Consider the following 17,924-nt stretch of genomic DNA (forward strand, 5'->3'; position numbering starts at 1 on the left):
CACACACACGCACACACACACACCCGCACACATTCATTGCTCCTGTGAAGTCATGGCCCAGAAAAGCAGCCACCACTCAACTGTGCTAAATACATATTAGATAATGTAGCTACTGGGGACTACACTCAAGACTGCAATTGAAAATGTTATTTTGCCTGTGGGACATGCAAGCATGCACACACACACACACACACAAACTCTTTCCATCCCTGCCCCAGTGTTTGTGACTAAAAGCGGTGATCCTTGACGGTGCACCAATCGTAGCAGGTATAAACTTCATTAAACATGACTTCACTCCTCCTGCCTACACTAAACACATTACATTTCTTTTCATATAAAAGAAATACTGTAGAGATGGGGTTACACTACCACAAGACATACAGTGTTATTTGTTATTGACATATACTACACAAATGTCCTCTACAATCGAGTTTTAACATTTTTCAGTTCTTTATTTTGTATGCTTTTATGAATTAGATTAAAAATATATATTTGACATTATTGAAACTAAGAATAATAAGAATATTGAACAACTTTATTTCTAAAGTGCCTTTTGAAACCAGAGTCACAAGGTACTTCACAAAATACAATACCATACAATATAGGTGCAAAGAAAGGGAATCATATAGAAATTAACAAAACATTTAAAAGAGTATCATCCACATAAAAGGCAATAAAAACAGGGATTTCAACACAGCGTTACAGACCCCCTTGACACGATGTGATCTGAGTCACACCCCCTTCAGATGTAGTCTACCTTGCATTATGATTGGATCTCAGCCTGATGTAAATGCAGTCCTTACAACGTGACCAAATTTTTAAGTCTGCCTGCCCAGACTAAACTCATTTGCATATTGAGATCTGACACAGGTGAAACAAGATAAAGGGAACACTTATTAAAAGTGGGTGTAAGCACATAGGCCCACAGATCAGATGTCATTATCAAATGGATGCAAAAACAGATCACATCTTAATACCAGCTTTAAACATGGCTACAGACAGTACAATGCACACACTATATACATTGTTGCCAGTGGCTCACACTGCTGTTATCAAAAGCTCCAGCTGTGGTTGATCCAGCAGGCCAGGACATCTCGCAGGACTTGACAGACTTGCTAGCGGAAGTGCATTGGTCACAAGTGGAATTATCTAATCACATTAGTGGGCTACAATATGGTTTTAAGAGAATGAGACTAATTGGCTTCCCAGACTGGACACTGGTAATTACAAGCACAATGAGCAAGTCATTAAATATGTCAATGCTTCAGTTTGGACCTCAGTATTTAAGGAATGCCCTGGCATGAGAAAGTAATCATTGCCTTTTTATTATTCTAATTCTGTTTTTAGAGTGATCAGACTCTAGACAGCTTCTTTGTGGGATATTGTCGAGGGCCTTCCACTGTTGTTCTCTCTGTTCAAAGTGTGAATTGTTTATTTCTCCCAGTCGTGTACATTCTTGTATGCATTTGTATCACAGATCGCTCTATTTTATTAGAAATTCCTGAGAGAAAGCATAACCTCAATATCTGTCAAATATCAGTTCATTACAATTTCTTATGACATTGTAGTTTAGATTTTAGCTGGCTTTGTGAGAATTTAGCAATTGTTGTGGGAATTTAGCAATTGTTTGAGTTGATATTGATTCTGGCCGGCCTCTACAATTAGCTGTCTAATGCCTGGGTTCGGGATCACCTTCCTCTAACTTCTCTTTTGTCCGTCCATCCAGGAGGAATGCCCGTGAGATAGTGTGCGTTACACCAGCTGGAATAGCACCGGGCAGTGCATCAGTCTTTGTGGACATCGATGACGCTGAGCTCAGAAACCCAGAGGTCAAGTTTAACTACACTGACGACCCCACCGTCCTGAGGATTGAACCTGACTGGAGCATTGCCAGGTAAGCTATAGTGTTGTGTTATTACTTCCTTCACAGAATTACTTAGTTTAATAAACTTCTTGTATTTAGTCCATTTATGTTCACAATGCTCATTTGTAGCCCAACCAGGGCTTCTAGACAAATTGGCATGACTTAGTATCTTGTGTTTGGGCAGCTCACCATCTCACCAAATAACAGATTTTGGTTTAGAGGAAATTTGACTAGTTATAGCAACAGATGGCTGTTGGAGGATTTCTGCAAGGAGCTCAACAAACCAAAGCTGTTGTTTCCTGTTAAATGTTTTTTAGAATGCAGGGTGGATATTCAGAAAGGCCAGTGGCTTGAGGACCCGGGTTTCGACCTTAACGTTTACACTACTGCTTGTGATGCAGCAGCATTAGCAGGACAAATTTAAGGAAGAGTTCTTGAAGCAGTCTGAGCAGACTTAAATGCTAGATGAGAGCCCTGACAGCGGGTCTGGATATAGATAAATTGAGGGTGCCTCCGGAGATTTTTCATCTGGCTCAAGCAAGATGTTTTTTAGTGCAGGGAATCATCAGCAGTAGCAGCAGCTTGGGTGATCCGAAAATGGGGAGTGTCAGTTTGTCAGATTATACATCCCATTGATTGTTTGAATGTTAAACTAATACCGATCAGCTGATGGTGTGCGAGACTAAAGTTCTCTGCCTGAACTAATGCAATCCCTCAGTTTGATTCTCAGCTATCCCCAGCCTGTCATGCAGTACTGTATATACTCAGCTAAATAAATAAAGACCCTGCACTGCTCAGCATTGAACATGACAGGAGAGCCACTGGGGAGGACACACACAAGCAAAGACTTTCACATTAAAGTAAATTTACTGGCAGGGAAGACACGCACATATTGTATCTTTATAGTGGAGACTTGGGTTGGTAGCGAAGAACCTATCCCTTTTTCTCTGGTAGCTTTTCTGAAGGCCAGCCTTGGTTCTGTTTCTAGTTTGGAAGTTTGGGGATTTGAATATTGCTTGGACTAATCAGTCAGGGGCGCATATGTTTTTGGTTTCCCTCCCACTACTGCGGTATTAATTGCAATCCCAAATACCCGCTGATTATTGGCATCTGTTGGTCCTTTTATAATTTTCGATGTTTAGTGTATCTCTAAGAGCTGTATGCCAGCTGTTGACGAAGGTCAAGATTTTCCTGCAGAATATGTTTGTATATTGCAAACCACCTCCTGTGATGCAGCAGTGCCTACAATTCTATCCTGATTAATGAGTTTACAGTATTATGTTACCCACCTGTCCGATGTCAGAACATCTGCTGTACACCTTTCCTCTCTTTATTATCCGTTATTCCGCTTTTTCTTTTATTCCCTGTCTTCTTAATTTATTTCAAGATATTGAAACATGCAGCTATCTTGCCCTGTTTCCCTTCATTTTACCTCCTTCCCACCTGCTCCTTTCTGTCCTTCTCTGTGTTGCTTTCTTCCCTGTGGTGACTCATCAGTAGATGGTAGCAGATAGATGCAGAGCTTGTTAGAAAAAGAGTGTTGATGAATCCCGCCCTGTTCCTTTTACCCAGTAGGACTGGCCGAGCAGCAGCTGAGGCCCAATCACTGCCCTGCACGCCCACTGCGAGGGTGTTTTGTGTGTGTGTGTGTGTGTGTGTGTGTGTGTGTGTGTGTGTGTGTGTGTGTAGCTCTAAACTGAGGTTCTGCTTAAGGAAGCTCACCCAGGGGTGATGATCCCAAATAAAAAAAGACACATGCATGCGCACACACACGCACCCCACTGATTCCCAGAGTCCCTGATGTTTGGCCCCAGATCCCTCCTCCATCTGGCTGAGAAAACCATAAAACAACACACACACACACACCTCACAAACAGCGGTGAAAAAAACAACAACTGAGATGTGACATAAAGTGTGTGTGTTGCTTCCAGCGAGTGGAAGCTTTAATTTAGCTGATGCGTTTCAGCCAGTGCCCTCTCTCACAGTATCACATGTTGGCTCAGGTAGAAAGTATAAGGAACCAGTGAGATGTGATCACATTGATTCATGTCTGACTCACGAAGGTAGACACTTTGTGCGAATACATGCACGCCTGCAGAGCATTATCACTGTGCTTGGGTGATGATAGCAGGATGAAGTGAGAAGAGAAAAGAGCAGGGAGGGGTGGGGATTGCATTATCATTGTGCTTGGCTGATGATATTCCATTTAGGAAGAAGACAGAGCACTTCAAAAATAAATCAATGGGGAGTGCTCATCTGGGATACAGAGGAAAGATATTTGGGCAACAGCAGAGGTTAGAGAGGCAATTTTTAAATATTCAAATATTCTCCTAAACTGGAGTATATAAAGCAGATACATATGGGGTTTGCCACGCCTTAAGCAACTGTATTTATTGAAGTATTTATTTAATTACAGTTCATCCACCACATGCTCACAAACTAGGTAGAGGCTTTGTGATGTGGTGGCAGGGATATTTGGTGAACTATTGTAGTTGAAGAGCTAATGAATGACATGCTAGCAAGCTAGGAACATGCTAGCACTAGTCAGCCCTAATAGCTTTCCGAGCTATTTTCTCTCTGCTGTGCTGTTTACTGGCATTGTGTACATCATTTCATTTAATGAAGTTATTGAAGAGGGACAAAGAAGTTGTTCATGCTAGCTAGCTTGTTAACCGCTAATTAACTAGCGAGCAATTAACTATTCCCGCTAGCAAGCTCGTTAGCGATCGGTTGTTAAAAGGGGACATTTAGTTCACACTTCATTCAAAAGATAGGCTACATGTTGTCCTATAACTGTCAAAGTATGCCACTTTTATGGAACATTTTATACTCAAACAGAGGTTTAATAAAACATGATGGTGGAACACAGCTAAGGTATGATGGCTATGATAGCGTCCTCCATTTTGGACTCTCAGTCTCTCCAACAGCACTGGCGAGATTGGCTGTAATGGCAGCGCAAATTAGTGTGTCCGAGTTCATCGAAAATTAACTTCAAGCAAAAGATTCATATGAATTCACGAGTGAATTCACCGATAGCCGCAATTCCATTTAAACTAACTGATTTTGCCACAAAAGTAAATGCTGTGTATGTGTTTCATTTATTTTATCCATTATTTGTTGGGTTTTGTATTTATTGTGATGTCTAGCTAATCTTCCCCCATTTCATATTATCAAAACTCTCTTGAGGCAACTACGGTCAACTAACAGGGAAGCTTTTAAGCATCCCCTGCTGTATGAAAAATGGAGCCAAACATATTTGACAGTCAATAAGAGGAGGATTAGACCGAAGAGAGTGTGAGAAAAGAGGAAAACTGAGAGAGCAGTAAAACAGAAAGAAAGGACAGAGATGGCACGAGAGGGAGTGAGCAGACAGAGACAAACACTAACAACAGCGGTTGGATTTCCCCAGCTATCCCTGAGAGTTTATCCTGATTGTCTTGTTGTCTGTTCCCTAAAGCATGTACCTGAGCTAAAGAGACTCACTTAGACAAAGAGAGGAGCAACAGGGACGGAGGGACTCAGCACAAATATACATCAAGCTGAAGAGGAGAGGAGGAGAAGAGGAGAGGGGCAAAGGAGAAGGAGGCAGAGGACAGGCAGTGTTCTAAGTGCAGTCTGTCTAGTCCCATGATGCATTTGTGGCAATGGCATAAACATCGTAGTCAGTTAATCTGAATGTGGCCTCTGCTCCATTGCTCCTTTGTTGTTAGGTGACTTTTTTTCTTTTGTTAGCATCTCATGTAGTATATATGCAAACAATGTTTACAGTATATAGCATATACAGGCCTTAAGGTTTTAAAGGGTATTGTACTACTGTATGTCATACAATCATAAGAACTAATATTTAGAATATTTATTATTATGTATAATTCTGCTAAATAAATCATGGCAACAGTCCATACTAATATATGAAGAATCAAGGAGTGTTCCCTTGCTGTGACACATCAGAAAACTAATTTGCATTCAAAGTGTAACGTAGGAAATTAAAAAAATCATTACAAGAGTTTAGATAGAAGTTACAATCACCATATTACAACTTAAACTTCTTAACATTAATTACACTCTGCTCGACAGAACATACTTGATTTGTACAAAATTAATTCTACCACGTCATGGCAGAGTTTCATGGCACTCAGCCGTAGTGAATTGAAGTGTCTCACTTCCAATTGCTTAAGCTGAATTTGGCTCCTTAAGATGACAGTGCTGTAGTAGAAATGAAAATAATACGTATTACAAAAAGCAAATGCAAATAGAGGCAATCAGAGAACTACTGCTGCACCTACACCAACTGTGAAAATACCAAAGACTTGATGCCTCCATAACTCTACAATCATACCATACACATAGTGCTGTTAGGATGAATGGGACCCATTCTCCTCAGCCAGTAATGGGCAACCTGCCAAAAGAAAAGAAAACTGTAGCTGTGAAGAATAGCCAGACTTGAATCCTTTTGTCTACCAACAACACCAAAGATGGTGTCTACCTTCATCATTTACTCCCTTTTCTTCCCTATCATTACCGTTTGCTGAAATTGTAAGTCTTCCTGGATCAGACTAAGAGATGAATGTCTGGCATTAGCCAGCCAGACTATCCAACATATAAAGAGGCTTGGCCTTTGCTTCGTATCACCATATCACTGCTGTTGGTGATTGTACACTAAGTCGTTCTGGATAAGTGTCAATGAAATGTCATGAAAAGACACCTGCACATTGCAGAAATCAGTGGTAACACATGGTTACCCACCACTCATCATTCTGCGGTGGAGGGTTGGAGAGGGTTTTCTCTGAACTGCAAGCTGAGCCAGGGATGAAGACTTACCCAATACCTCAGTAAGCGGCATGATCCTACAACATAACTTTTTAGTCATTATGTCTTCCTGTATAACCCTTGGATCTATGACCTGTTGGACCTGATACCTGATCTTGCAGGGAGCACTGGAACTTTCCCTGATTTAGCAACAACTTACACTACCACAGGGAAGTCCTACCTTCCTTGTCAGGGACTCCCTTGCCTATCTTAAGCTTGACTGGTGTAGAGGCAAAAAGGGTTGTCAGCTCTAGCCATCACATTGTAATCCCTACAGTTTAGAAACAGTGGGTAATTGATGGAGTCAGCACTCTTCCACTTGCAGTTGCAAAAGGTGGAAGTACACACAAATGGCAGAAAGTATTATTCGCAATACATGCAGACTTGCAGGATTACTCACAGCCATCCAAGTTATTATGAATCCTGGGGAAATTGTGGATGAGGAATAGGGATAAGTAACAGGGAAAACACCACCATTTTACAGGGCCAGCTCCCTTTGATATTTCAGGGACTCCACAGTGTACAGGTTGGCAAAGATGATTGGTCAAGATATACCAAGAGTTTTCCAATGTTTCCAATAATACTTTGGGGTTAAGCTCCAAAATATTCTATAACGGCAAAAGAAAAAGTGGCGACTCAGTCTACAGAATAGAAACTTGTGTCGTTAAATAGTCCTAGCAGTGGCAATGGGCCATTCCCTACCTCAGCAGTATCCCTCTGCAGAAAGTTGTTACCACAGAAGAGACCCAAGCAACAGAGGGGATAAATCCTAAAAACACTTGTCTCAAAGGTGTAGATAGTGAAGGCAGCAGTCCGGCACTGGGATATCTAAGCAGAGAATTAGGTGCATTGCACTCCAGATCCAGCCTATAAGATGTCTGCAGAGAGATGAGATTCCTTTTTTAGCTAAATATCACAACCATGGGTGTTGGCTATGGGTGTTTGAACTGCAGACTTCACCAAGGCCCAGATTACCCATTGGATGCCCACTGCATCTTTTCAAAAATGCTTTGGTGCCCAGTGTGCAGTAAGGAAGCTGCACGTTGTTAATGACTTTTCCAGGAAACAAGGTTTTATCTCAGCCTTTTATTTCAGACAGCAGTGTGAAAGACTGCGGTATATCTCCCTCCAGGCAGTGAGAAACCTGCGGAAAGACACACGATAGGGAATCTTATGAAATATATTTTTCAGAGGCACAGATAGTCTAGGCAGCAGTGAAATGCAGTGATGTCCTAGCAGAAAACAGAGTAGAGTACTCAAAGGTTACCAACTACCACTGTAAAACAAGGTAGGCATCCAGAAGGTAAGATATCTTTCATGAAAACCTCATAAATCCAATTTAAGTGTAGCAGTGAAAAGGACAGACTTTCTCTATTGTCTTTATAAGTGGCAAGAGTCGTCCTATAATAAAGATTTTATTTTTACGGTGTACTTCCTGATCTTTTCTGAGCACTAGTAATTTTGACTTGTGGGAGGTCAAAGTCAGTCAATCATATTGTGTCAGACCAACGTGGGAAAGCACTGAAGAGTACTTAAGATTTTCTGAAACTTGCATCCCAAACTCCAAAAACACAATTTGCCCGGTGAAATTTGAAAACCAATCAGCCGTTATTTTAAATTTACAAGCATTTGCAATCATGGAGAAGAGTGAAATCTTTTAAGAACTGATCCAACCAAATAGACATTTTTACACCAAGCAGGTGTGAGTCTGCCTTCACACACTACTCACCAACAAAATGAAGCCTGGGGCTTCAGCCAAGTTCTGGCATCATTATTTACTGGATTCAGTCCAGTGACCTTCACAGACTCAAGGCAAACACATATTTACTGAGTATAGAGTTGTGATTAAAGAATGTAGAGATTCTCTCTGGATCTTTCCCCCTCACTCAATTTTTAAGTGTGCCTCTTACTCTCTCTTTCTCCTTTTTCTCTTTGACTTTCACTCGCACATACAGTATGCTCTCTCATGTCGTCATTCTCTCCTTTTTTCTTTGTAAACTCCACTGTGAAGTGTTCATCTCTAAGCCATATTAAAGCTCAGGTTACTCCACAGTACACTGGGAGTCAGTCTTTCTTTTATTTCTTTCCTGCAAAATGGTTACATTTTTTTACCATAATAACAAACTGTTGTTAATTAATATACCTAGCAAGTTGTACAATATTGTATTGTTACTGTTCACTGCCAATGTATTTAATTTGTATTTTTTGCAATACAGTATTTGCTCGTAGCACGTACAGCATTATGAAAAGTTTATGGTTATACGTAAGCATTCACAGCACTTGTTTTTGGTTAAATCGATCATGGCCTTGGTTTAAGAAAATGTCATTGGTGAACTAAGGCACGATATGGGACGTGTTAATTAACATTTATCCAAAACCACAATCTTTTCCTAATCTTAACCATAGTGCTGTTGTACTCAGGATTTGAACCCCAGTCTTTGGTGTCAAAATCCTGCACTTTGGCCATCCATCCTATGACTCCTCTGTATCATATAACTGTAGCACTTCATTCACTTGAAAAAAAACGTAGCCTTCCAGGCAGCAATTATGTCTGACACCACAAGGTAATTGGGAAAACAAATTGGTGGTATCTAAACTTAGCTTAGGAAATGTTATGCTGGCTGCAAGTTGTGACTTTTCTCATAATGTATGTTTCTCCCTTATTACAGCTCAGTGGTCCCTAATTTCAATGTTATAATCGGATATTGCCTTCTGCCACAGTGCTGCTTTGGCAAAGTAGAAAAAGAATGTTTCTTACCAACTTTTCTTTGGGAACATTTGTCCATCTTGCACATGGCACTACCAAACAGAAATAGCTTTGGGTAGAGAATTATTTGCCTTGGAAAAGGTCTTGCCCACCTAGCGCACATTTCTTCTTCTTCTTCTTCTTCTTCTCCTACTGTCTTCCTTTGTGTCCCTACAGTGGTGGGACTCTGTTGACCGTGAGTGGGACCAACCTTGCAACCATCCGAGAACCGAAGATCAGGGCCAAGTATGGACAGGCAGAATCCTTTCATGTGAGTATTGCTGTGAATGATGCACGCAGACCGGCACACATAAGCCCATATGCACAAATATAAATTCACAAACACACCTTAGCATACAGTATACATTATTGAGATTTACACACACAGAGTACCTACATTAACTGACACATATATTCATACCCTCCGCACACACATGCACATCTGCAGGCAACTACTTCTATAGTACTGCTGAAGGTGGCAGACAGTCTGTCTCTGTGTGTTGCTCACGTCTTCTCTCTCCTCAGCTACAGCTTCAGACATCTGACGCTACCTCAGGCCACATAGCTTTTCAAATGTCAGCGCACCACATGAGCGTTTGTGTCACAGAAAAGAAGAGACAACATGAGAGAGACTGTGTGTGTGTGTGAGTGAAAGAAAGAGAGAGAGACGGGGGATGTTTTTTTTTGGAATTAAGAAGAAAGAAAAAAATCCATGAAAAACCATGTGAAGTTCTATTTGAAGGGCTGACGCGTTTCATCAATTCTATAGATAATGTTCACAAAGCACTTTGGTGATTGCCACTGCGAGTTGAAGCTCTTTAGTTGTCAGGGTGAAGAACTGAACTTCAAACAATAATAAGGCACTTCAACCTGCAGATAAAGCCGTCGTTTATTGAGGCAAACAGCCCTCATGATGCATCCCACACAGCCCTTTATCAAAGTGCTACTTTGCACTTAAAGGACTATGCTGATGTTTTTTAATGTTGTCGCCAATTTACTACAAATCACAGATACTTAACTTACAGACATTTTCCAAAGCGTACTATAGCGTTCTACATTTTTCAAAACCTTTTTTTAACCTTCCAGACAGCCTGTCTTATTCGTTTGATTACTGTATGATGGCCAGCATGCAGAGACATGCCTGAGAGATAATAATAATATGATAATATGAAGTCATTAGGAACAAATTGATTGACGAGGGTCATGAAAAATTGGAATGATAAAGCACCTATGAGATATGACCAAAACTATACCTCTTGGGTCTACAGGTACCCCAATCGGTTATATTTTTCCATTTACTATACTTGTTTATATATCCAGTTGTATTTGAATCAAAGTCAATAAAGCAACCATTCTTAAACTTCTCTTCTGTATGCAAAACTTCATGGTCTCAGTGTAAAATACATTTGTAGTAAAAGGTCTAAAACATGCAAATAAACGGTATGGTCCTCCAAGCAGTCCTACAGATTAAAGCAAATATGGCTATGACACCATATATTCATGTATTCTCCAAAGCAATGATGTAAAATATTCTTTGGTACAAGCAAAGGCACACAGCACATTGCCCATTATTAACAGTTGATCATAAATTTGCAACCAATTTACATTTCCAATAGGTCTAACAGCATTGCAGTTTCACAGGACATTGACTTCCAAAAAGGATGGGTTATTATACCCAACAGATCTATTTTAAAAGCAAATGACAGCCTGCAGATTGTTCTCATTATTTCAGAGGGAGGATGTGCTACCTGTTTTATACATGATATTCTCTTTTAAATAGAACTGTAACTAGATTATGATGACATTTATTTAGCATTCTGTCCGCATTTAGTCTATGTATAGTTTAATACAAAGAAGCCTTCAGGAGTTTTCTTTTCCCCTACTTATTTATAGTAGATTCTCCATTTACTATAAATGTATGCCATAGCCATTGTTATTTGTTTCCTCTCTGTCGTTTTCAGAACTGTACAGTGTATAACAACTCAGTCATGGTGTGCCTGGCTCCATCGGTGGTGGATTCAGAGCTGGGTTTTTCCGAAACCGGCACCGGCCCGGATGAGATCGGGTTCTACATGGACAACGTGAATGCTCTGGTGGTGGTCAACGAGACGTTCAGCTACTACCCCGACCCCGTGTTCGAACCACTCAGTCCCTCTGGAATACTGGAGCTCAAACCCACATCGCCACTCATTCTCAAGGTCAGAGAGGCAGAAGTGTTGTTTTTGAGAGACTTTTCTCTGCCTGCCTGTACATTTCAGTTTATTTTATCAGTGCTCTGATCTGAGTTTTTACCTCCCAAACAGCACTAGCTACTGCTACTACTTATCTAGAGCTTTATAAACACTTTTTAACTTGTCAGGGACGTTCTACAATGCAGTTGTGAAGATGAAGAGACTTATGTGCACAGCCTTTAGAAAGCTTATGCAGTGGGAATAAGGCCATTGACGCCTACACAGCATTGAAAATTGTTACATTTACTTAGTGTTAGAAAATGATCTGCCAAATCACATGGTAAAGGTGTTTGCTAATGGTGGATTATTGTTTAGAGCATCACTACAATTTATATTAAGCCATCAAGTCAGATTTGATAGTGAAAATGAACTGACCTAAACACAAAGCTTTAGCCCCCTTTAATCACTGGGAAACTTTATATTCTTGCACGGCAGTTTACAATGATTACAGTGGCAGATTACCACTCAAGATTCTAAGTAATTTTTGAAGCAACAGACCCTTAATTTCAGACAGAGGTGAACAAAATGAGGCTTTCTACTGTATTTCTAGCTGGCAACCGTTGGTTTTGTCTCCTGAAATGACAACTGTTGCAGGCAGATTTGATCCGCTTGTTAATAACGTTACCATTAACCTTTAAGTTTGTTAAATACCGTGTCTCTGAATTAGTCTTTAAAGTGTCTGGCTGTCTTGTTTTAGAATAAGAATTTTTAATATTCAATTTATTTACATTTACATACCTAATATTGTACCAATGAAAACCAGTAGGCCACTCTAAACTCTGATGGCATCCAGGATTGGTTTCCACAGAGTAGGGAAATGCTACAGTGGATGTACTAGCTGTAAATGGGGCTCTTTTTTTGTTTTAACCTGTAACCCCACAAGCTGATGATAGGTTACTTCCATATCTAGTAAGCTACTTAGCATTCTAATGTTTGCATCTTACGTTGGAGCAGATAAACATGCTGTTTAATCATTCCTTGCACTTTTGCTCTTGTGGCTATGGTAAAGGCTTAAAAAACTGACACTACCCTCCAACATCTGTAGATGCCAGCATCACACTTACACGATCCATGCACACTACTCAAACAACTGGAGAAATCCAAAGCTTGACAGAGCTGCCGTGCTTATACTGTTGCTAAGCTATGATTTGACAACCACAGTTGGGAAGGGGTTTTGCGGAGGGTCAGTTCCTTTAAGTCAGTCTGCTTTGCAGAGTGGCACCATTCTTTCAGTGCAAACAGAGCTGAAGGTTCATTCAGCCAATAATATGGACACTAGATACTATACACCAGATACTTAGATTAGTAATAGATAAGCTTCTGTTTTTTTTAACTACCATTGATTTTTAAGAGAATATTTGATGCTGAGCAGCAATACAGAAAAAGTGTTTTAAAATGCAGCATGTGTGTGTACACCTGTACATACATCCTAAATATTTTATTTGAATCAAGGTTTCAGGTAGTGGTAGATGTTTTTCTCCCAAGGTGTTTCTACTTTCAGTGCAAGAGTCTCAAACATATTGAACCTATCTTCTATTAATAATGCCAAAGCCTACATAGTCAGTCAGACACACACACACACACACACACACACACACACACACACACACACACACACACACACACACACACACACACACATTCACTGACATCTTTTTTCACACCAAAGAAAAAAACCAATGTGTTTACAAGGTCTCTCAGAGGGGAAGAAAAAAAAATCTCACAAATTCATAATTGAAAGCTGAAAGCAAACGTCCACACTTTCCAAGGCCAATATCTGTCCTTCAGTAACTAACAAACTTCTTTGACTGCCATCCTCCTCTGCAGCCTCGAGCCCTCTTAAATAACAGTCCTTTCAATTTGTGTAATTAATTTCTAGTGCTGGAAGGGCAGTGTGGAAGCACACAAGCCCACGGTCCAGGAGACTTGGATTATATTGGTTTTCATTTTCATTAACAGTGATTGGACATAAGTATATGAAATTAATTGGCAATTTCTGAGTAGTGTGTATGTGGCAGAGCGTTATCTCATTGAGCTCACCTGAAATGTTTAGCCAAAGAGTGATTGGAGGGGAATTAGAGTGGCTGTTTAAGGGGGAATATATATGTGCTATTACTAATACTAAAGTAACTGACATAGAAAATAATTTAAAGATTCCCTCCAGACATGTATTATGGCATATATACAAATAGTCTGCTTGGCACAATAATGTGTATCTGGTCTGTTTTTTTATGCAATAAAGTTATATTTTCACATTGAAATCCTTAGAAAGTCATCTACTCCCACTACCTCATAAAAAATTCCACAATCTATGAATATTCAAATTGTGTTCATTTCTAAAGTTTCTAAAGATGTCTCCTACTTCACTGTAAAGTCCATTTTCAGTGGATGTGCACTGGTGGCTTCAGGTTTTCTACATCACACTGTACAAGTTGCATACAGGACAAGGACTGACTATTTGTAATGTCACAAATCATGTTGGTAGGGCCCTCCCCTTAAAAATGAAAACATGTGAAAACATCTTTCTAGTGTCAAACTCTACACATACATCGTTCTGTACAGTGATGCTCAAACATCACACTGTACCAACAAGAAGAAGGAAAACAGATTTTTGAGTGGAAGAAGATTTCTTAACTGCTGACACTATGTGGGTTATATAGTGTAAAATATTTAAACACATTTACATCTTTCCTGAGAGTGCACAATAAAGGGACAATATAATATTCATTTGTTTTAGATCAGTGTCACACTGACGTGTTGCATTTGCATTGAATCCAGTGTTTGCCGCTTTTATCTCCTGCCAGAATTTGCCTTGACTATCTCTTATGTTATCACAGAGAGTGTGTTACGCTGTTTATTCCCATGAAGAGATTGAAAGCAGCGTAACCATTGTAATTTATTTCTTAAATGATAATTTATTAGCAAAGAGCCTCTCAGTAATTGCCAAATCTCCTGCTTGGCTTGTTGGTGGAACTGCCTACCCGTTGGAAGCGCTGATGAGATGGACAAAAATGCAATTTGGTGGGGTGGGGTTTGTGTGTGTGTGGGGAGGGGGGGTTACATTTCTCTGAAATGCGTGCACTCCGCTCGCCACACAATTAATTTCTCATCTGAAGTGTCGGGTGGGTTTTTACTGAGGTGTGTTAGCAAGAGAGAAAACATTTATCCGGTCTTGGTGTTTTGTGAGTGCTCCCCCGTGCGTGTGTTTGTGTGTTTTTTGAGAGTGTGTCTCCGCATGATGCTTCTTGCCTGTAGTGTGTATGTGTGGCAACAGCTCCATGTGTGGCTTGAACGTGTGTGTGTGTGAGAGAGAGATGGAATGGGATGCATGTTTACAGGGTTGCAGAGCGGGGCTGGGTGGCGGCCTGCAGAGACGATGGGATTGGAAAACGGAGTCTGTCTCTGCGTCCCACTGCTAAGCCAGCGGGAGACACGGCAGCTATCTCCTTTCTCTCTCTCCCTCGCTCTGTCTATCAGGCTCGCTCACCAACTCTGTTTTCTGCTCAATCCCTTTTTCTTTCTCACTTTAGAGTATATCCCTTTCATCTTTTTCTACCCCTCTCGTAATCTTTCCTCTGCTCTCTCCACTCCTCACGCCCGCTCTCCTGATGTTTTCCTGCCACGTCTTGTTTTTCTTTGTATTCATCTTTCCCCCTGTTGCTTTTTGTTTTCTTGCTGTTAGGTGGGTTCCCTCTTCTCACACCACTAACTGCACCCCTGTTTCATCACAGACAAAGTGTGTGTCAAATTGGAGCTAGCGGACTTGATATTGAAATGAAAAACTGGAAGCGAAATTGACAAATGTTAGAATTTACACACCTCCGGTACAGACTTTACTTAACAGTGTTGGTGTATGTGGGTGAGAGCTATTGCCTCCTAACTACACTGCACTATGTAGTGTGTACAGTATGTGTTGTGTACTTTTCCACCCTCCTCTCTCTCCTCATCTTCCTGTTTATGTCTCCTCTGGTTTTTGGCTTGATTGAAAAACACAATTCCTACATTAAAACACAATCAGTTGAACAGGAATCAGCGATTCTACAGTCACAAGCACAACACTGAATTGAATTGCAAATGAGTAAACAAGCGGTTTTTGCTTAAAGAATTAGTCTTGTGATATTTTATATTTTTTTTCATTTTGAACAAAAGACCCATGAAGTGTTGCCTGTTTATCCAAAGCCTGATATATCTTATTCCTCTGTGCCGTAGAGCTCCCTTTCTGTCCAAGTACTATTAAAAACACATCAGTGAGCCACACCGTTGCACTGGGTGACAAGTTCCTTCATTATGATGAACATGGACACTGTAGTTTATTCTCAGTCCTGCTGTCATAAATCCTCACAAGAGCAAGTGTGCAAGTGAGCTGAAAATAGTCTGAAAATGTATTTTACTACTGATAAAGTTTGCTAAAAACTTCAGTGTCAAGCTGTTTTAGGAAGTTCTGTGCCCTTTTTTTTTTTTTTTTATCAAACTATGTTTTTGTGACCTGTGTTCAGTGGGATTTGGTAAAAGAGCATCCTTTAAGAGTTTCTAAATGAGCAATTATATTTGTCAGTGACTCACTTCTCTGCATTTATTTACAGAAACCTGGTGAGAACCATATGATCACAGCCATTTTGAACAAGCTCATTGTGCGTTTGATGGTACCTTTTGTAGTTAAATATGATATTTAATAACAATCTTTCCTACAATTCAATCAGGTCTTACCAGCGGCTGTGTGGGAATGAAGTGTGCATAAATGATCTGGACGCCTATCCTCACCACATGTCTCTCTGTCTGTGTTCAGGGTCGTAACCTGATCCCAGCGGCTCCGGGTAACAGTCGCCTCAACTACACGGTGCTGATTGGAGAAACTCCCTGCGTCCTCACCCTGTCTGAGAGCCAGCTGCTGTGTGAATGGCCCAACCTCACCGGACAACACAAAGTCACGGTCAGATCACGACTCTGCGTCCTTTAGCTCTTCAACTGTGACTTTTTTGATGTGACTTGATGTGACTTTGACTTTCCAAAAATGTTGCACTTTTTTGACCCATTTCGCACCAGCATGCTTTGAATGGATCATCTGAAAGAAGACGCGCTCGATATTATGGGCTGAGACCTTCACGGTTGACTTCTTTCTTAATGTCATTTTATTTCTTATCTTTCGTTTTCATTAAATAACTGGGTCAGTTTTCAGTTTTCAGGATTTATTCCAAAAACAATTTATAAAATGACACAAAAAAAAACACATGTTCTACTTGGTATATCCACATTGAGCCAGTAAATCATTTTTATGAATATGAAAACATTGAAGCCTTCCAATCTCAGTCCATAATGTCACTCTAACCTTGTTGTTGAGTTATGTGAATAACCCCTCGTGTCTCTTCTAAACAATTTCCTCTGACAGATGCAGGATACGCTCCATTGAGCTTGCACACCAAGGCTGCTGTTAAATATGTAACGCTTAATTAACATGTTGATCTTCACTGGCCTTCAGCTAGCCTGCAGTGGAAGTTGAGTTTTGTCACAGGACCAGAACCCTGATAAATATATAAATGAAGTGCACATTTAAAATACAAAGCACAGATCTGCAGACTTTGCTAATGTTCAGTTAAATCCATTAAGTGTTTGAAATGTCGCAAGTCACAGGAAAATCATTCACTTGTTCACATAACACGCTCGACATGACCACAGTGAACCTACAGACATGTCTGCAGATTGAAAACCATGTTTCTTTTTCTCCGCTGAAGCGTATCCACGTCAACAGCTGTGCAGGCGTCAGCAGTTCTTTGCTGCAGGTGCTGCTGGTGTGAGATTTGAGAAGTTTTTAAGTCCCTCGGTGCCGTCTCCATTTGTCATGTATTTTTATTAGCTGCTGCTTTGATGGTGTAGACATTTAATAGTACACATAATAGAATGTACCCAACCCTCAGTAAATCCACAAGCCAATCCACCGCACTCACTAAACTCTAATCAAAGCTATACGCTATCACCGCTGCTCCGTACATCTCTCCCTGCATCATCACTTAGCCCAACATTATACCCCAATCTTTGTCACATTTAGCTCGTTCTGAGACTGCTGTTGAGCATGCCGTGTCAAACAGATGTCCAGAATGCTCACTGCAACTTCAGGCGTGTTTGATTCATACCGTCCACACCCGATGAAACAGCTTACAAGATTACTTAATTCAATACAATTCATTTACACCTAACATACACGCCTGTCAACTGATTTCCATTTGGCATCATTTGAAATGAAAATCAATGAATTCTGTGACCAGTGACCAGTGTGATTGGT

At 40.4% G+C, this 17,924-nt stretch overlaps 1 protein-coding gene across 3 annotated transcripts in view; it reads left to right on the forward strand.

Moving 5' to 3' along the window:
- Positions 1-17,924, forward strand: part of LOC127377737 (plexin-A1-like) — a 260,122-nt gene that overhangs the window by 200,207 nt on the left and 41,991 nt on the right. For 2 of the 3 annotated variants that reach the window (XM_051425882.1, XM_051425883.1), the window contains exons 16-19: positions 1,727-1,894; positions 9,594-9,687; positions 11,378-11,614; positions 16,434-16,577. In XM_051425882.1, coding sequence (XP_051281842.1) covers positions 1,727-1,894; positions 9,594-9,687; positions 11,378-11,614; positions 16,434-16,577 — 643 coding nt within the window. Of the gene's footprint in view, positions 1-1,726; positions 1,895-8,625; positions 8,717-9,593; positions 9,688-11,377; positions 11,615-16,433; positions 16,578-17,924 lie in introns of those variants that run through there. The other variant, XM_051425884.1, reaches the window with a different exon arrangement.

Source organism: Dicentrarchus labrax, unplaced genomic scaffold (assembly GCF_905237075.1).
Source record: "Dicentrarchus labrax unplaced genomic scaffold, dlabrax2021, whole genome shotgun sequence".
Classification (NCBI taxonomy): Eukaryota; Metazoa; Chordata; class Actinopteri; family Moronidae; genus Dicentrarchus; species Dicentrarchus labrax.